This window comes from Lytechinus pictus, chromosome 8 (assembly GCF_037042905.1).
Source record: "Lytechinus pictus isolate F3 Inbred chromosome 8, Lp3.0, whole genome shotgun sequence".
Taxonomy (NCBI): Eukaryota; Metazoa; Echinodermata; class Echinoidea; order Temnopleuroida; family Toxopneustidae; genus Lytechinus; species Lytechinus pictus.
This window is the reverse complement of record NC_087252.1, coordinates 33,396,219-33,417,702: the sequence shown is the minus strand read 5'-3', so window position 1 is coordinate 33,417,702 and position 21,484 is coordinate 33,396,219. Positions and strand designations below refer to the sequence as shown.

The window sequence follows — 21,484 nt, the reverse complement described above, 5'->3', positions numbered from 1 at the left end:
TCTATTCTCCATTTCCTTTCTTTTTCACTATCCTATTTTCTCCACTTGTCGCTGCCTCTTTTCTCCTCTCCTTTCCTTTTTCCCTTTCTGTTCTCAAGTTCTCTCTCTCTCCATTTCCCCTCTTTTTATTTTTCTCCTTCCTTTCCTTCATGTCCTCTCTCTGGCCCTCATTTTCCTTCTCTCTCTCTCTCTCTCCTTTCATCCTTCCCCCTCTCTCTTTCCTTTCTTTTTCTTATCCTTCTCTTTCTTCTTCCCTTCCTGTTTCAAACATCATAATAGTAAATTGTGATCCTCTGAACAAAACTTTGAACATTACACATTGACAACTCTCAATCTTAGTAAAATGCGTCCCTTTATAATTCCACCACGCGCATGAATACAATCTGCAGTACGAAATATTTCCATAGAAAAATCAGGTTCAAATAGATTACAAAAAATAGACAAGATTAAAAAGCGATTTTGATTCACCAGATATATACACAGATAAGATGCTACAATCAATTAAACAGAATGGTATAAATCAAGTTATACATATTCATAATACATTGTCTCATAGATTCAATTCAATACCTCTTGTTTATATCCCACTGTTAGCGTTGAGTAAAACTGTTAACATGATTACAAAAACTCTGGCAAAATAAACAACATTACGCTACCTTTCTATAAGGAATTCATTTAGCAATAAAGTCCAATATATTTTGTCCGTTTGTGTCCCATGTTGTACAGAGTAAGCATATCCGACCAGCAAAGTCAATGTTTCCAACGATTGTAGTGACACTGGAAAGTGCTTGAAAGATATTCCATTATAGATCAATTGGGAAAAAAAAAAAAAAAAAACTCTGCTGCAAATTCGCATAATACTTGGGACATACTCTTTTCAGACTTATCATGACGTTCAAAACACATACATACAATCAAAAAAGATTTCAGACTTTCTTTAGTGCTTCACCCTCTACATTCGTTGGTCATTGTCTGGAATATATAGAGTGGCAGAAATAATTTCACCAAATCACACCAATACAAGGACTGTCAATGATTACATGAACAGGTACAAAGATATTCTATCATAGGTCAAATGGGAAATCAGAAAAACCTCTGCCGCAAATTCACATAATACTTGGGACATACTCTTTTCAGACTTATCATGACGTTCAAAACACATACATACAATCAAAAAAGATTTCAGACTTTCTTAAGTGCTCTTTTCTAGTTAACTTATTTTGAACTATTTCCCCATAAATAGATCCTCTAAATTAAGTACTGCTGTATTTAAATGTAATTTTAATAATGCTTCATTCCATTAATAAATACAAAGTCAGAATACTGAAATATTAAAGAAATTTAAATTATCGTGAATCAACTTCATTATTCCAGCTAATAGTCCATGTAAAAATCAAGTATTTATGAAACATTACATTGATTGATTTCATGTAAATATCACAAAATTGAATACAAATTACAAGTTTGGCAATGTTTTGACTAGAATACAATACATGTATATTACAGTAAGAATACAAAAGTGCAGCCTTTCTAATACATTAAGATATAAGTGTACACATTGATTATATAACCAACTAGAAATATAAATGAAGGTGATTAATACCCCACCCTATGCTGCTACCATGGCAATGCAATTTGGAAAATTGTTCAACAGATTAAACCAGTACCAAACTGAAATCAACAACATGCCCCCCCCCCCCAATGAAAATGAAATTCAAAACAGTGGACTAATGAATAAAATAGCGTACTTAACCATGGCAACGGGCATCAATTTGGCGCACTGTGACAAAAGCGCACATCACCATTACACATTTTTTATATGCGCGGTAAATAAGCATAATTTATACAGGAAATCTACATAAACCATGGGTTCAACCGATGGTTTAAAAAACAACCTTTGTGAATTCGGGCCAAGAAGTGTCTAAGAGTGTTTGTGTGGGGGGGGGGGGGAAAGAAATAGCTTGAAAGAGAGGGGAGGTGGGCAGAAACAACAGAAAAATACTCCTTATTTCAACATGAGATGATAAAAAAAAAAAAAAACGAGAAACAATCAATGTGTCACACAACCTCTGAAAACCCTCCAGGCTAAAAGTGATCAAAATAAAATTACAGTATTGTACAATACTATTTCATTTTGAATTAAACAAAAAAGTAATATCCCCACTGTAATAGCAAACAATAAACAGCAAACAGACTTATCGTGTGCATAAAAACAAACAAACAAAACATAAATAGATGCACCTTTACAAAGCATGGAGAAAATTGCAAAAGTACTGAGTATTGATATCTCAATTATTTCTACATATGACATGATAAAATGAAAGAAATTGAGAGAACATAACTCTTAATTACAGTTATGAGTATACCTTACGATTACAAGTACTCCCTAAAATAACCCTGAATACTTTTACATAATGCATGTACGTATGTTTCAATATAAAATTGGTTTCAGAAATCTTACATGTATTTCAGCTACAAAAATATAATTGTACACATACCCCCCATGATATCACTGGATATAACCAGTTTACAATATATGGGACAGTATCTACATGTACATACATATATTTCCCTCAACTATATTGCCCTAAATGCAGCACTTACCATGATTATTCCTATATTACACAAAATTGTGACTTCAGCCTTCTTATCATCATTGTTTACTTTTATTTCATCCTTTGGTTATAGTACAGCTGCCCCCCTGGTGGATCGTGGATGGATAAACAAATAACGAATAGGCATGAGTGCGATGGTGCAAGATTTTGCATGAGGTGAAAGACAGAATCTCTATTCAACGAGGCGTTAGCCCAGTTGAATAGAGTATTTCTTTCTTTCACCGAATGTGAAATATCGCGCCATTGCACAAATAAGAATATCCGCTATTTGTGTTTTAAAATGCCTTGGAGTTTAGCAAAAATATTTAAAAAAAACAAGTTTTTCCCTGCAGTAATCTATGAAAAGGGAGCAAAAATATTAAAACAAAAAGCAAAATCCCACAAGCGCAAATGACCTCGGGCAGCACTGCGCATTTAGCCAGCAGGCTATACACGTATTTCATCATTTTTTTACTGAGCGGAATGAATTAAATCGTATTGTGACGTCACCTCCTAAAGCCGTGCAACGTTACATTTTGGATGGTACGTCTTTTGTGCAACGGTACGAACATCTGACATATCAGTCCCCCATTTGCTCGCGTACAACATGGTAAGTAAGCGTTGTACAATACTACATGTATGATTACAACAGAGACAGGGGTTGGGGGTGACTTAGCCCCAGCAATGCTAAAAAAAGCCCTGGAAACTAAAAAAATAGTGCTTTAAATCCCAATTCATCTCAATATTAAAGCTTATCCAATGTTGGAGATTTAGGAATTACGTTGTGAAAAGTAGCCAAACCCCCCCCCCAAAAAAAAAAATTGCCTGGCTTACAAATGCCCTGTCCTTCTGAAGCAGTACTGATACATGGGAAAGATGAATGAAAGACCATTTCATTTTTAAAGGTGTTTTTACAGCTCACTCTTAGCTCCAAAATCTGTGACAAAAAGATGAAAAAAAATACAGAGATGATTTGGTGAGATGTATTTCTCATCATGTATCATTTTGTGGCAGATTCAGCCTGGTTAGATACATGGACAATATTTATTCATAAGCAAGATTGCTTGTGCATGATAGCATAGGTCCTGTAAAAATACTATTTCATCTCAGCTGGCTGGAATCCCTATAATAATAATACATGAGACTTGTATAGCGCACTTTCAATCTTGATTAGATGCTCAAGGCACTTCAGAGCAGCTATGATTAAAGCAAAAAGTGAAATGTATTCAAAGCGGTGTTTTTATTTTTATTGAATCTGCATTTTTTTAGAGATTATCCTATGACAACATAAACTGACTGTTGGATTATTTAAATGGTGTAGATTCTAATAAGATTTAACCACCATATGGATAATTAATAAATCATAGTCCTTTTGTCTAACAAATGTACATCAGCACTTTAAGAGTTGAAATATTTGGAATACCATATTCAATAGTAAGGTCAACATGACTTGGTCACCATAACACACAATTCTGCAATCAATATGTAATTGCCAATAAGGTTCATTGATGCATGGATATTTCATTCCAAATACTGACAAAGAACCAATCAGAATCATTGTTTATTGATATTTCATTCCAAATACTGACAAAGAACCAATCAGAATCATTGTTTATTGATATTTCATTCCAAATACTGACAAAGAACCAATCAGAATCATTGTTTATTGATATTTCATTCCAAATACTGACAAAGAACCAATCAGAATTATTGTTTATTGATATTTCATTCAAAATACTGACAAAGAACCAATCAGAATTATTGTTTATTGATATTTCATTCCAAATACTGACAAAGAACCAATCAGAATTATTGTTTATTGATATTTCATTCCAAATACTGACAAAGAACCAATCAGAATTATTGTTTATTGATATTTCATTCCAAATACTAACAAAGAACCAATCAGAATTATTGTTTATTGATATTTCATTCCAAATACTGACAAAGAACCAATCAGAATTATTGTTTATTGATATTTCATTCCAAATACTGACAAAGAACCAATCAGAATTATTGTTTCATATTTGTAACAGGGCCCAGGAGTGTTTTATTTCTTTATTTTTTTAACAAAGTCTAGTTTTGAGTTGACTCGGCCCCTTTTCCCTTTACACAGAATAAAAATACTTACTTGGGTCAATCTCTGGCTCCACTAGAAGGGGGGAAAAGAAGAGAGAAGGAGGAATGAATATACATGATATAGTAATTACAGCAAACCCTGAAGTCAAATGATCAAAAGAAATTTTAAAAAAACCTGACATATTTCATAATCAACTTTGCATTCCCATTGATATTAACTAAATCTTTGAGAAAAGTTTTCAAAAGGTTAAAAACAACAACACTCATAGTAGAGAATGAAACATCTGTCTGAAAATCGTATTCAGACTACCAAGAAAAAAAATGCTAACATGCCTACAGTGCAAGTACATGTAAGATGCAAAAAATAATAAGAATATACAACAAAAAAATCTGGACTGCAATATTCGAGTTGTCATAGTTTCGCTATAAGATTAAAAAATTATACTAGTCAGATGAAATTTGATTTCTATATCTGCATTATTATTGAACAATCACCAAAGGTATAGTTTGGCTTTATAAAGTAGAATATGTGGTTGCAGCAGAAGTCACCCTACATGTATCATTTAATGATCAAGATCTGGATTAATAAGATTTTTAAACTAACTGTAGGAAATCATGGAATCTACCTGTTTCATAAAGCTGTGCGTTATTAAAGTAACGCATGACTTTACGCACGACTGGAACATGTTCTTAGGTCATAAAACAATTACATAGGCAGAGCTGCCAAGTTGTATTTTGCATTTTCAGTATTCTTATCCCCCAAAATCAGTATTTTGAGAAAAAAATCAGTATTTTTACCGTGTGAGATAAATATTTTGTATTTTCCCCCAAAAAAGTGTATTTCATAATAAAATGCTTGGCGCACTCGCCCATCACGGCGCTCAAGCTGCATGCAAGCTAAAATGTGCACTGCTCTTGCAGATGAAAAAAAAAAACATTGAAACTTGTGTATATCTCACCCTGGTTTTTACAAAATGATTGAAAAAATCACAAGTTACCTGAAATTACATTGATCTAATAACCATATTTGTGTACGTTTTATGAAATAGAGACATTTTTTTTTTTTAGATACAAAAAACATATTTTTTAAAGAAAAAACGTACTGCCGTATTTTGGTTGCAAAAACGTACTAAATACGAAAAAATCGTACTACTTGGCAGCTCTGCATAGGGATACCACACAGCATAGAAAGGATCACTAGTCGTGCGTAAAGTCATTTGTATCTTACAAACAGCTTTATAAATCACCCACCAGGACGCTGAATCTGACTATAATAAAGATCACCAAATAAACTGCTTGGAATAAGAAAAACCACCTGACTGGAATGCTTATTTTGGTCATTTCTCAGCGAAATTACACATTTCCTACAAGAATCTTTTGGCAAATAATTTCTATCAAAAACATACAGGCCCATATTCTGAAGTCCAGTTTAACTTAGGCCATGGTCTATCTCTATGGTAAAGATATGGGAAGCCAAATATGTCAAAATTTTGTTAATATTTTATGTTTCTTATATTCACTGTGCTCTATCGTCATGCTACAATGGCCACAAAAAAAAAAAAAAAAAAAATCAGCTCCTATTCCAAGATAGTTATGACTGATCCGAGTGATGGATATGCTGTACTGTTTAGAGATTTGTGTCACGATTGGCTCTCCATAGTTAAGCCACAACTTCAGACCAGAGTTTAGATGAAACCCAAGTTAAGAATATACAGGCCACAGACAATTGGTCATTTATTTGATTCTGTTCAAACTGATTTTCGGATGGTTACCACAAGCAACTGGCATTTAAGACTTTTGCATCATGGGCGGAAATCAAAGGGGGGACGTTTCCCCCTACTATTTGGAAAGGGGGGACACAATATCAAATGTCCCCCCCCCCATTTATTTGTGGTAATTTTATGATGGAAAAAAATACATCATTCAAATACATCATTTTGGACGAAACGACCTTACATTTTGGGTGATATAGCCTTTTCCCCCCCTTTTTTTTGCTTGTCAAATTTTCCGAGGGAAAAAATCCTTGATTTGCCCCTGGTCCCCCCTACCTTTGGAAAGAGATTTCCGCCCATGTTTTGCATGATATCATTGTTTGATGCAACTACATGTAACTCTATTTCAGCTTTAAAAAAACAGACAAATAATCTAAAATGTTCCACTCACATCCAAGAGACACAAAGGCTGATCCCACCCCCTGCTCATTAGTGAAGATACATTCGTACATTCCGACGTGGTTGTAGTTAACATTCCGAATCGTCAAGCGTGAATAGTAACGCTCATCGTAGAACCCATCTGGATGACGATCCACATTCACATTACCACCTTGCGCGCTGTGATTTAGAGAAAACAAGAATTATTTCTAATAACATAAAATAATAGCCAACAAATTTATAATTTATAAGCCTAGTGATCAAATGTGAGCAATACTTGAGGTGGTGCAATATAACCCTGCTTGTATCTTCTGTATGAATGAGTTCAAAGGGCACATAATGGCCATATCCTATGCCAGCGCTTCTCAACCTGTGGGCCGCGAAGCTCTCTCAGGTGGGCCGAGAGAAGCTCCAGAGGGAGAAAAACAATAGTATATTTCACAGACCTGTCCGTACATATCATGTCCAATCGGTCTACGTGGGTCAAATAAAACTAAAGCTCGCTCAAGTACCATGCATGTTGCAAAGCATGCACACTATTTGGAAAGGGGGGGGGGGGGACATGGTTTCAGTCTAACTTTGATGTGAACCTAATGTGCATGTATATTGTGTATGCAGTTAATTGTCGCCCATCTACCGGACATTTGCGAATGCAGATTAATTCTGAAACTATATGCTTTGAATTTGCTTCAAAGCTTTGTGTTCAAATACCACAACACATTTTTTCATCAAAATTGATGTTTTCTTAAAATGTTGGTAGGTGGGCCTCTGAAATAATCTAAGAGTCAAAGTGGTCCTTGAGTAAAAAAATGTTGAGAAGCGCTGGCCTATGCTACATGTATCTGGGGATCCATAAACATCTAAGCACTTCCAGACCTCTCTATCTAGCATGCTATCAAGGCCTGAGTCTTTCTTCAGAACATTGATATAAGTGGCCCAACTTCTCTCTCTTCTTGCTGTGCCTTGTTTAGGCTCCCAGAGAATGAGGGGATTTGTAGATAGTTCAACATGTCGACACAATGAACTGCCAACCTCATCCTTCTCGCTTGAAATTCGATAGATACTTTTGGCAAACCACTGTATATATTGACAATATGTACAAAATCATTCCAGGACACATTTAGGGCTATCCTAAGTATGCATGTGTACATTCCATCCACAGCTTTCTCTAATGGAACCGTGAATACTATCACTGGTGGATCCAGGGGGAGCCATAAAAAAAAATTGTAATAGAAAAAATACTGTTTTTACCCAAGTGTGTCCCCCTTTTGAAAGTGATAACTTTTTTTTTTGCATGTCAAAATTTCTTTTTGACGAAATGACCTTACATTTTGTGTGAAAAGAATACTATATAAATGCTTTTTGCTTTTTGTCTGCTACTTTAATCTTGTTAATCTTTCTTTTTAAATCAGGATGCTTTAATAGAAAATGCATCCCACCACCACCACCACCACCACCACTTTTCAGTTTTTACTCTTTTCTTTCCCTTTAAGTATGCATGTTCACTCTTTATATTAAGTTACAATACACATATATTACTGTTATTTCATGTTTGATGTTTTTAACCAGTTGTACTGCTTTGAATGTAAACCCATAAATTGAACACAATTCAGCATTTTGGCTGCAAGGTGCAATAACAATAAACCTTTTCAATTCAATTCAATTCAATTTCAAATGTTACATATCATTTGTCATGAACAATGGTACTTACTCCAATGCAGTGCCGTTCAAGGTCCATAGTACATTACTCTCTCTCCCTGTAGAAGGCCAAGCCTGGCTGATACAGGCAAGGACTGCTTCAGAGTTCTGAGTTACACGGATGTGCCGAATAGTCGCCCTGACCTCTGGGGCATCTGAAATGATGATGACACCAAGTTGGACACAAAATTTTCCTTCATGTATAATCATATCTAGTCCGAGGGGGAGGGACTTTTGTGCCTCCAACCACTCAGATCTCAGTTATAAATTGGACATGTGATAAAATCTAAAATTGGATAGTCATTCATGCCAAAATTATTCAAATTTCTTTTTTCTCAAATTTATTTTGCTAAAATTGCTCATAAATGCAATGAGACTCGTATTGAAATAAGAGCTTTGTTTTTTTCATTTTTTTTTCATTTCATTTATTTCACATTAAAAACCAATACACACAATTACAAAAGAAAGAAAAGGAAATTACTCCATGTATATAAAAAAAAAAAAAAAAAAAAAAAAAAAAAAAAAAACACATACAATAAATTTAAATACGATGGTAAATAATGTGACCGGGGCTAGAAAAAGCAGAGCTTATGTTCATAAACTAATGCACAACTAATTCACGACTTTACACATGGCTGAATCAAGTTACGTGTAGTACATTGCTAAATTAATAATATGGATATATATCAGCACAAGAAAGAGTTGGCAGTCATGCATATCATAAGGGAGGCGCGATAGCTCAGTCGGTAGAGCGGGGGTTTCGGATTCCGGTGACCCGGGTTCGATTCCCAAGTGGTGCGCGAGTGCCCTTTGGTAAGGCATTTATCCTCATTACCAGGTCCCTCGGAGAGGACCTTAAGCCGTTGGTCCCCTGGTTGCTTGCTCACAGGCATTCGTGCTGTCTTAGCAGTCAGGTAAAAAAAAAAAAAAAAACCTTGGTATGTTATCAATAGCCCCCTGATTCCATTGCTTTAATACTCACATGGCAGTCGGACATAGGTCTTTCTGGTCAGCGTTTCCCCGAATCCATTGGTCACAGAGCACATGTACTCTCCCCTGTGGTCACTGCTAAGAGGGTTAAGCCTAATGGTACTGTTGAAAACATTCCTGACGAAACCCTTCCTTGCTCCGTTCATCAGGATGTACTCAGCCGGGTATGTCCTGGACCACGTCACACTGGGCAGCGGACTCCCAAAGGCCCTGCACTCCAGGCGCACATCGCTGTTTGGCTGCGGGTTCATTAGGTTCGGTGTGACATAGTCAATTCTTGGAGGTCCTGGGGATACAAGACAAGGTTGTATAAAATGTTATAATCTGCGTCTCATTTCTGAAGAAATAGTGCAGTTTCTCGTTATCCAAGATGCTTGCAAAATTACACATTTTGGAATATATAGGGTAGTAAGAAAGAGAACAAGTGGAATGCCTCTGGCCGTCTCACCTGCATCACGCGATTCAATATAGCAGCAGTGCTGATTTTGAAAACTACTATAACTCGCACAAGATGTTCAGTGATACTTGGTTACTCTTATTTCCACGTTTTATGAACTAGACCAATACACTTATAGAGATATGATGGCAATTCAACAAATACCCCCAACGTGGCCAAAGTTCTTTGACCTTACATGACCTTTGACCTTGATCATGTGACCTGAAACTCGCACAGGATGTTCAGTGATACTTGATTACTATTATGTCCAAGTTTTATGAACTAGACCAACACACTTTCAAATTTATGGCTGTAATTCAACAAATACCCCAATTTGGCCAAAGTTCATTGACCCTAAATGACCTTTGACCTTGATCATGTGACCTGAAACTTGCACAGGATGTTCAGTAATACTTGATTACTATTATGTCCAAGTTTCATGAATCAGATCCATAAACTTTCAAAGTTATGATGGTAATTCAACAGATACCCCCAATTCGGCCAAAGTTCATTGACCCTAAATGACCTTTGACCTTGGTCATGTGACGTGAAACTCATGCAGGATGTTCAGTGATACTTGATTAACCTTATGTATAAGTTTCATGAACTAGGTCCATATATTTTCTAAGTTATGATGACATTTCAAAAACTTAACCTTAGGTTAAGATTTTGATGTTGATTCCCCCAACATGGTCTAAGTTCATTGACCCTAAATGACCTTTGACCTTGGTCATGTGACATGAAACTCAGGCAGGATGTTTAGTAATACTTGATTAACCTTATGGCCAAGTTTCATGAACTAGGGCCATATACTTTCTAAGTTATGCTGTCATTTCAAAAACTTAACCTCAGGTTAAGATTTGGTGTTGACGCCGCCGCCGCCGTCGCCGCCGCCGTCGGAAAAGCGGCGCCTATAGTCTCACTCTGCTATGCAGGTGAGACAAAAATGTACAGTACCCCCTCCCCAGTGATAGACTTCCCAGTGTGGTGCCGATTCCGATTATCCAAACATTGTCATTTTCATATGCATACTTGGACCAAGTTTAAAATTGATCTGTCATATGGCTATTACGAGAATGAAAACAGAACAGACAGATGACAAAAAAAGGTAAAAGGATCAAGACTGACAAAGCTCCGCAACTTACCAATTTGTAGAAGTGTCGTTGATACTTCCTTGGCCGGTGGACCTTCAAACTTGCAGGTCCATTCTCCTTCATCGCGTAGAACATTTACATTAGCAATACGGATGATCCAGTGAATCGTCGTAGAATCATCTTCATCTGGGCCGACTTCCAGTGTGTAGGCCGAATTTTCATCACGAAGAAGGGATTTTTGAAAGCTGATAACGATTCCGTCGTGGTACCACTCGACTAGTAAGCCATCATTGCCGGCATTGGTTACTTTGCAATCTAGAATGACTTCATCTCCATTGTTGATTGGGGTGGTTTCACTTAATAATGGTTGAAGCTCAGGCTGCTGGGCATTTCCTGCAATCAACAGAAATACATAGTTATTCTACTGCATCATTTTCAGAAATTAATTATGCAACATCTTCGTGGCACTACAAATGTTGCTAAGCACTGCATTCTATTACCCCAGCTTTAGCACGGTTATCCTGATCGGACGTTTGAGCATTTAAAAAAGGAAGCCCTTCCTTCCGGGTACCCATTTCTACACCTGGGTGGGGAGTTGCAAATGTAGTTAAACGAAGTGCCAAAGGACGTGAGTGTTGTGGTGGGATTTGAACCCCTGACCTTGTGGTTCAAAGTCCAGAGACTTATCCACGAGCCACAGCACCTGTTTTAGACATGAAGAGACATATGGTGATTGCCTGAGAGTCAGAGGCAACCTATTCCAATATTTGGAGGTAGTTTTGGTGAATCTTTTCTGTGCAATCTTACATCTTAGACGGAGTGAGTAATTTGAGTCTCATAAATTCCTGTGAAGGGTGTATAGGGTAAAAAAAGGGCACATTTGGGAATTGTAACAAACTCACATGTCTTACAGGAAGCCAGCGTTTAGAAGTCAAGGAATAAAGGGAAAGAAACTTTGGAGGGGTGAGGGGTAGGAAAGATTGGCAGAAGAGATGCACACACAATATTATTGGAGAGACCCATTCGTCGGGTGATCAGTAATTATTTATAGTTTTGGTATCCTATTTAAGAGACAGTCACCACTCTAGTTTGGGGGACATTACATTTCCAAATCTTCAAACTTTGCAAGCCCGGAATGAAACCACAGACTTCCTCATTGTTAGTAATGTACATTTTTTTTGGCAACCCTGCGTCTCAAATCTGATCTAAGTAATACCATTTCTTGAATTATGGCGCAGATTTTGAATTTCAAGGGAAAAATTTGACTTTACAAAGCTGATATTGAGTTGAAATAGGGACTTTGGCTCTTTCTGAATTCCAGGTGTATCTAAATTTGGGGTAGGCCCTAAGGCTAATGATCTTTATTTTCCACAAATTAGAGAATGACAATCTGTTAGACCAAATCAAGGTTAGGCCCTGGAACCATTCAATGATATGCGTACAACAGTCAACACGTACTCTCTAAATCCAATGTATCCATCCATATTTTATTGTTCAAATAGACATGTAATGAAATACTCTGAAAATTTGCTTTGCCCAATTGATCGTGGGCCCGGCAGCCGCTAAGCAGCGCCAGATCCACGGGGCTCTATCCGTTAAATCGTTGAACGCCAAACAGGGAAAGCAGTAACTCCCATCTATTTACGTCTTTTGGTCTGACGCGGCCGGGGGGGTTGAACTCCCGACCTCCCGGTTGTGAGACGATCTACCAACTGAGCCAACTCATCGGTTAGCCAACACACAGGGTGAGCCAAAGCAATGGTTGAGCCAACACACTAAAATAATGTAAAGTGAATGGACTCCATGTTGACTGTAAGGTTGAAGAATCCCATTCAGCAGCTTCAAAGCTATCCCGGGATGAAAACATTCTGTAGTATCAGTGCGAGGTGCCATGGTGAAGTAATTTGAAATTTAATACATTAAAAGCAAGTATGCACTGTACAAGGATAAAATATGCCTATTGAGACCCACCAGGAGGCTACATCACACGGATGAATGGCAGTGCGGCCTCTCGAAATACAGCTGGGTTGGTCAACAGATCCTGGTAGGTGATTCCAAATTTTGACAGTATGTGGCAAGAAGGGGAACTTGTAAGCTTCTGTGGTTGCTTTCGGGATAGCATTTTTAAGGCTGTGATCATGTCGTCCAATATATATGGCAGGACGAATGGTAGGAGGAAAAGGTATAGCAACTAGAAGAGGGTACACTGAGCAAGAAGACGGCGTACATGTACATCTGAGAAAGTGCAGAAACAAGGGCTGAGGAAGATGTTGAGGTCCTGTAGCAGACCTGCCAACCTCTGGGAATGAAAAACTGTATTCTGTGATTAAAAAAAATGTATTTTTCCCCCAAAAAGTGTATTTCATAATAAAATGCTTGGCGCACTCGCTCATCGCGGCGCTCAAGCTGTATGCAAGCTAAAATGCGCACTGCTCTTGCAGATGAAAAAAAACATTAAAACATGTGTATATCTTCACCCTGGTTTGAACAAAATGATTGAAAAAAAAAACAAGTTACCTGAAATTACATTGATCTAATAACCATATTTGTGCACGTTTTATGAAATAGAGACATATAGAGATAATTTTTCTCAATAAATTACGATTTAGTAAAAAAAAAACAAACATATTTTTCAAAGAAAAAACGTACTGCCATATTTTGGTTGCAAAAACGTACTAAATACGGCTAAAACGTACTGGTTGGCAGTTCTGCTGTAGTCACCATGTACAAAGTGAGCAACAAGAACAATGCCAATTTGTAACAATAAATCGCTCTTATTGTTAAAGTGCTCAATAGAGAACTAGAAATCTTACTGCTAGCTGCTGCCTGAGCCTGTGACTCTGTGAGAAGACAAAGTGAACGATGGTTCCCTATTTCATGATAATGCCATCTGTTCAAATATAAAAATAGCCGTTCCGTGCTTTTGGGAACTGGTCACCATATGCAGGGGTGATATTCACTCTTGAAAAAAAAGAAATACATGTACTTTTAGCGAGCGGGGTGTGGGAGGGGGGTATCCCCTCCCACGGTAGGGACTTTTTGCATTTTGGGACTAAACATAGAAAAATTGTGAAATCAAAGCAAAATAGAAAAAATACTTTTTACAGAAACAATGCTAAAAATGACAACGATCATAAACGTTGGTCATATTTAAAGTTGATAACTTTATGGAAGTTTATATAATATACATGTATGTCATGTAAGCTTTAAGAATATGAAAAATATATTATATGTTCAACATTTCTAAAGTTAAGGAGTCGAGACTACATTTTTGCGTTAACATGACATAGGGGCCGATAGGACCTACCCTACGATTTAAAATGCACCTCTTCGTATGGACTTTTCATAATCTTTTCTTTTATAGGTACAATGAACTTATCTTCATTTGTAATGATTGTGATGGATTGGTAAGCTTTAGGCCTAATCTATATCTTCAATTCAAGATTAGGTATTTTGTTACTGCAGATTTTTGTTTCTTTCATTCATCATTTCAAGTTAGCACAAATACAACAAGTACTTTTCATTGATTAGAATCAATATCAGCAACAACAAAAAAAATTATAATGAATAAAAAAAAATTATATAGCATTTTTAGTAACATCTTAGTTTTGTATCATGTTTTTTTTTTGCTGAACTTTATAAACACGTTTTTTACCATACATAATTTCTATCTAAAAAAATTGTTTTCATGTTGTTTATCTAATGAGAAAACATGAGGGGTCAGAGAGATTGCCGCCCATTTCGATATTTCAAGTTTGATTGAAAAATAAAAAAGGGGTGGGGAAAAGACAAGAGGGAAAATAAAAGAAAACATATTAAACAATTATTTGATAACCCGGAGAAGTTAAAATGGCATTCGCTTTAGGTCGTCTTGTTGCCGTGCAAGACGACCTGAAATTGATGACAACTAGCCCCCATACAAGAAATAACTTGGCGCCATCCCAGATAAAATGCATCAGAGTGCAATCGAAAGGAATGACCCCCCCCCAAAAAAAGTTTAAAGGTAATAATGATATTGTGGCTTGCCGTACATTAAACGCATTTTCTTTCAATGCCGACAGTGGCGGGTGGTGTGCAAAGAAGATCATGATTATATGATATGCCTACATGTACGTAGGACATGTCTGGAGGTGTCGATGAGGTGTCTTTCAAAGGACCATTCTTCGCATCGCCCAAATTGGCTTTGCCTTTGACTTTGTGAAACAGTTGAGCCATATCTCGTTCTTTTGATGTAACGTAATACATGTACTTCCAGCGGCTCTACCAAAGACCATTTCATGAAACAGGCCCCTGAGCTCATCACCTGCCGGTGTCATAGGCGATTTGGACCGGGCAGCCGATCGGGGCCGGAGGTACTAATCGGCGGCTCTTTTACCCGCCGATTAGTTCCGACATTTGTTGTGTGATGCGATCGTCATAGTCGCTTTGTTCCGACCAGGCGATTTGTTCCTATACGCTGTTCATGCACCATTATCCCCCCTACAGCAAGATTGTGATATTCCAGTCGTCCTTTTCAACCAATTTGCTCCTCCAAGTCAACCACACCCACAGAACAGATACAGTTGCCGATTTGAGAATCTCAAGTTATTTAGGAAGTTGTATGCATTTTTTAGCACTCTTCCAATTAATTAAACATCCGGGGACGGCTGCTGGGTGGAGCCATGAAGCCCTATTCACACTGTGTGCTCCCTTTGTGCGCCTGTGCTATTCAGGGTGTGAACTTCAATATATCCACCAATATGGCTGGTTTGTCTTGGTCTTCATTACCAAGCAAGAAATAGGATGGGATTGGCGACTAGGGTGATGGTGGGGTAAACACTGCTGCATGCTCTTCGAACCCCCAAAGTAATCAAGTAGAAATCAAAATGAATGTATCAATACAAGAAAACTAAGTCCAACAATAAGGCTGCCAGAAACACAGGGAACTCTCAATGACACCTCATTGAGACACACACTATGCGCATATTTTTTTTTTTGGGGGGGGGGTTGGGGCATGGGACCCGGGTAGTCGAAAAAGGAGGAAATATATGAAAATAAAAGGGAGAGAAAAAAACGTAGGAAGAAGAGATCGCAAGAAATGGGGAAAAGTATATGAGAAAAGGAAAAAAGGAAGAGGGAATAAGGGGGGGGGGGAGAAGGAAAATGAAGGGGGAGATGAAATAATAATAATAAAAGAGTGTGCATGAGCGCGCCCGCAATTTGAAGTTTGCCTTAGGTAATGCGAGATGTCCTCGCATTGGATAACAAAATCACGGTCCATGTTTACAATAAAAAAGTTAAAAAACAAATGTTTAAAAACTACCGTTAGAGTAGACTCTACTCCAAAAAAGAGACGTGGTACAGTACGGTACCGTGTCAACTGTCCAGGCAGTCCAGCGCTGCACGTGCGCAAAAAAGGTACCCGTACATACTACATCGCATCGTGTACCGAGGGTACCGTCCGTAACATACATGTACGAGGCTGAAATACCTCTTATCTAGATCTACCTAGACCAACATTTTTAATTTTAGACTGAATTATAGAAATAATTGTGATGAAATTAATAAAAATCACACCAATATTATATATATATTGTAGGTACGTGACAATCCGCGCTTCCGCAGGTTATTTCCTTGCACCGCACTATCGTTCCGCCTCTTGTTCGAGTGCACAGTGCATGTCTCTGCTAAAATCGCTGTAGCGGTGCTATTTTTAGACCTTAAATCATGAATGGGGTATTGATCAAGAGATCGGGAATCCCGCTTGATATCGCTTATTTTTTTTCCGTACGATGAACAAGGACTGAGATACGTCGACCATCAAAAGATTGGAGACGAATTCGATGCCTTGAATTAAAAAAAAGGAAGGTATGTATAGTTTTGAACGTTATATATCTACGTAGAATATTTATTTAATTACCTGCATATGAAATATCTAAGTGATTTGATTACCGAAACAATGTTTTTTAGCTCCGAAACTTACTGTACATGTATGTGCCAAGCAAAAATTGGCTGCATGACCGCGCGCGCATTATAGGCATCCTGGTGAGTTTTCACGGTGCTGCGCTGGGCTAGTATGTGGCTGTCAGCTGTGCTAGGGCGCTGATCTTGCTGCTTGCTGAAGTGGGGTTTATTGTTTGTTTACCAAATTAACTGCTCTTTTCTTTCGTGTTTTGGATTAATATAACTACATTCAAAGATATTGGGGGGGGGGGGGGCACAACTCCAAATTTATTTTGAAAAAGAAAGCTGGGCAGATTGAGGCTTAATATCAGTGAGTGTGTGAATCAGCTCCCCAGGACTACGAGGCAGGACCCATTCCCCTTCTTTTAAAAAGGATTATTTTTTTAATAGCTTCTTTCATATTCTTTATTTTCTCTTTTCTTTTTTATTTTCTTCACTTTTCTTTTCTATTTTTAAAATTTTCATTTTTTTTTTTTGTTCTTTTGTTTCTTTTCTGTTCATATTTCCCCCTTAGGTTTTCTTTTATTTTTGTTTCTTTTTAAAATTTTTGTATTGTTTATTTTTTCAATTTTTTTGGTCAAGTTTCATTATTTGGAGACTGGATTTGCTTTTGAAAGGAGAATATCTTATATGTTGATTTTTCATTAAAATGCACAAACTATATGTTCTTTATTTTTTTGTTGTAATTTTTTTTTTCACTCTTGTAAGAAAATACATGAAAACTCAGAGAAAATAATATTTCATTTCCAGATAGGTCTAAGTCCTGTATTTATGTTTTTTTTAATTTTATTTTTTTACTTTTTTTAAATACTTTTTTTTTTCATTAGGGGTGCAGGTGGGGTTGTGTTTTAAACTGGAAAATGGGGATGGGATTGGTACAAGTTTTTGTGTCACTTTTGTTTCTCTTGTTTTAATGTTTGTTTGGAGCTTTGATGTCTGTTTTGTTGTTTAGAGCTTTGTTATCTTTTTTTCCTGGTTGTTTTTTGTTTTGTTTTGAAAGAAATAGACCACTCTTTTCCTTTTCTTTTGGCTTCAACTAATAGTTTGAATTCATTTATTTTTCTTTAAAAAAAGAGAGCTCAAACAGGGCCTTTGCAATACAATGTGTGTATACAAATCTACGAAATACATTAAAAACTGATAGAATATATTAAAGCTTAATTTTTGTACTTCTTGATACTTGAAATAAATTGCATATAATGCTACATAACATATTTTACACTCAGCTGCTCATCCCTCCTAAAAAAAGTAATCAAATGTCCATTGTCTCTAAAATCAAAAGCTACATATTACACATGTATAACAAATTGTTGAAACAATAGAATACATAAGGAATTGGTGAAACAATCAAATACATCAGAAAAAAGCACACTTGTATTTTTATTTGGTCATACAAAGTACAAAAGGGATAATTTGTATACGTAAAAAAGGACCCCCGTACATACATGTATACAAAATTTACAATACTAAGTTGAAAAAGAGCTTGTAATTTATATCAGAAAAACAAGGAAATACATTAGAAATTACAAAAACAATACTTTAAACAAATTTATTTAGGAAATTATCTACATGATGCTGTTTTGATGCCAACTAAATTATATAAATTATCTATCAAGTATCATGATCACCTTTATTTGGCAAAAAAAAGGGGCGAGTTACCGAGTAATTGTGATTTTGTGTAATTTGCATAATTAATTAGAATTAGAAGAAATTATTTTACACATAATAATAAGAAAAATTACAAGATGAAATGATTACACATCGATTGAGTTTTCTTTCACCTTTCCATTGATACCTAAATTACTTCATAGGGCTAAAAAACAAAGTTAGAGCCTGTTGAAGACTTGGGTTCAAAATGGTCACAAAAATCGGTTCTGTACTCCACTGAATTGACTTTACATTAAGACAATGACCACAAAGTAAACCTGGATGAATATGCGCGACTTCACTTAAACTGGAATAACTTTATAATTTCTTGATAAAAATTAGAGTTCTTGGTATCATTTGAAAGGTCTTTTTAAGAGCTTTCAAATGATACCAAATTTATTCATATTTGATGATTTTCATTTTTTTTGTCACATACCTATAATTATATAGGGCCTAGGCCTATATTGAAACATTTCACCAAAGCAGATATTATTATATATTAGGCCTAGGCCTAGGCCTACTACATTCGAACCTTCTGACGAATACGGAACCAAACAGCGGCTTTCCGTTCGTATCGGCAAAAATTTCAACCAGTCTTTTGGATCTGGCAGCCCCGATCGGCTAGCCGTTTGGCCTGGTACTGACAGCCCAAATATAGGCCTACTTACTAGCCGTTTTGGACTGGCGGGCTCCGGTCCAAATTTTCTACCACACCGGCGCCGGAGGTACCGGGACTGCGACGTCGGAGCTCCCGTCGTCAGTCCTCACTGAGCTGAGCCGATTTCCGGGTATACCAAAAAGAAACATCACTGCTTAAACACACTTAATGGTACAATAAATAGCACACACTCTTGTAAACGAGGACAAGCGACTTACCTTTCATCACCAACAACAAGGAAAAGGCTGAAAATATTAAGAATTTCATGATGTTTTACTTTTAGTCGCTCTCAGACTCCGATATCGATATCTCGGCTCCTCAGCTCAGCTCAAATAAAGAACCTCACATTTTGCGCGCCCTCTTTAGTTTGAAGTTAACAATTTTCGCGCCCGCGCCAAACATGAAGTTTCCTAGATCATCGACTGATCGAGAATAACACGAACAAGCCTAATTTAATACTTTGTCTTTGATATTGTTCTGTCGAATACGTACATGTACCAGGCTGACACATATTTTGAAGTATTACTGATGCGTTTGGAGGCTTTGAATTTGGACAAAACTTCACATGAGAGGCAGAAAGTTAAAATAATTATCACTGAGTGTCTGTTCAGATTTCGGAATGGTTCTGCAGAACAGCGGCCGCTACAGGGCCGACCGCAGTGAGAACGCCGATGGTTCCGGGGGAGGTGGTAGGTGAGTGAGCGGACCCTACTGCTTGCAGGCATTCAGCTGCATCTGCAGTGCACCATCGTCAATCGACTTCATGGACGTTGTTTGACTCGAGCCTGTCTATTAATGCAACATAGGTCTAACGAGTAATGTTACACCACGTGCTACAAAAACCTGATAGGCCTACTAGATAGAAACGTCATTGATTAATTAGAATTTAGATTTAGAATAGGCCTAACTATCTATTTTAAAAATAGTTTGTCATTCATTGATCATTCATCATTTCATTGTCATTGAATCGAGATTCATCATGACATTATTCATGTCGAGATTTAAGAACCCATAATTGTGAAGCTGCATTTTGTACTTAGTTTTCTAAGCCTGTATTTTTTCTCTTTTGCATTAATCTAATCTAACGTGAGAAACTTACATTTTAAAAGTTAGAATTAGGCAGTAGGCTAGACCCACTCAAGGTCAAGGTTCTAACTCTGGCGCACTCACAGTCACACGTATTGTGAGATTAGTATTAGAAGTATACTAACCTCGCACCACTTGTTCACTGCAACCACCCACTTGTTCACTGCAACCACCCTGCCTGTGGGGAATCTACAGGTAGGACTATAGGTCTAGGATAGTAGGAGGACTACATCATGGCATGCCAATGCTGTGCAGAGCACACACTTTAAAAAATCATTAAAATATCATTTTTGTGACCAAAATTACTAATTTCCATACAGTTGCAATTTATTTTTTATAAGTAACTTGGGAATAATTTTTGTACTCACTAGAGCGCTCGAAAAAATTGAATTTTGGGCATATTTTTGTGTACGCCCTCTATTGGTGGAAAATAATATGGCAAGAAAATTTTCATTTTTTATCTCTATTTTTTATTAAGAAAAAAATAATTTAAAGCATCAAATTTACTTAAGGGCCAAGTTACGACGAATAGGTGAATTGGAAACTGTCACGTGTAAGAAAATCAAGCATTTGTCCCAAAGAAAAAGAGAAAATGAGCCAAACATTGCCATCCTTATTTTGCCACACATGGAGATACATGTATAACTGAGAACAAGGTTATATCATAACCTTGTTCATTGAATGAGTACCTCGCACCATGAACCGCATTTGGCAGTGGGTTTCTAAGTATTGGGTCGCGCGTGCTGCGATCCCACTTCTGGCGTCCACAACACACAACTTCTATGGCTTGATTTTTTTGTGCGCGGCGGCATGTAATGAACCCTGGCTTGAGTGACTCTGGCGTAGTGCGCAGGAAAGTTACATGTACAAGGTCAAGGGTCAAGGCACAACAACACCCTCATAACCGGAATTTAGACACTAGATCATACATTGTTAATGACCACTTTTTTCCATAAAACTTACCAAACAATATGAATCCACACTTTCCCTCTTCTTTGTCTTTCTTATACAGTGCGTCCAAAAAAAACTATACACTTTTGAAATGGCTGCCAAATAAAAAGTATATCACTTTGGGGGGAAAGAATTATATATATGGAAAGCCAATAAAG

The 21,484-nt window shown here is 37.0% G+C and overlaps 2 protein-coding genes across 2 annotated transcripts in view; one reads left to right on the top strand and one right to left on the bottom strand.

Moving 5' to 3' along the window:
- Positions 1-333: 333 nt before the first annotated feature.
- On the bottom strand, positions 334-19,779 carry LOC129266503 (MAM domain-containing glycosylphosphatidylinositol anchor protein 2-like). Its single transcript, XM_064103955.1, has 7 exons — positions 19,508-19,779; positions 11,093-11,434; positions 9,504-9,797; positions 8,535-8,676; positions 6,837-7,003; positions 4,726-4,746; positions 334-3,531 (listed from the first exon to the last, which is right to left on the bottom strand). Exons 1-7 carry the CDS (start codon positions 19,554-19,556, stop codon positions 3,506-3,508), a joined length of 1,041 nt encoding a protein of 346 aa, XP_063960025.1. The 5' UTR covers positions 19,557-19,779; the 3' UTR covers positions 334-3,505.
- Positions 19,654-21,484, top strand: part of LOC129266504 (DNA polymerase epsilon catalytic subunit A-like) — a 64,774-nt gene continuing 62,943 nt past the window's right edge. The window contains exon 1 of the mRNA XM_064103954.1: positions 19,654-19,982. Within this exon, the coding sequence (XP_063960024.1) occupies positions 19,909-19,982 (74 nt within the window). The 5' untranslated portion in view covers positions 19,654-19,908. The remainder of the gene's footprint in view (positions 19,983-21,484) is intronic.

What these genes read in the sequence shown, in the direction of transcription:
- LOC129266503 (XM_064103955.1), bottom strand. Translation starts at nt 19,556, where the DNA reads ATGAAATTCTTAATATTTTCAGCCTTTTCCTTGTTGTTGGTGATGAAA. An exon ending in CTTGTTGTTGGTGATGAAAG is followed by an intron (nt 11,435 to 19,507) that starts GTAAGTCGCTTG and finishes TGTTGATTGCAG; the next exon opens with GAAATGCCCAGCAGCCTGAG. An exon ending in AGCCTTTGTGTCTCTTGGAT is followed by an intron (nt 4,747 to 6,836) that starts GTGAGTGGAACA and finishes CCCCCCTTCTAG; the next exon opens with TGGAGCCAGAGATTGACCCA.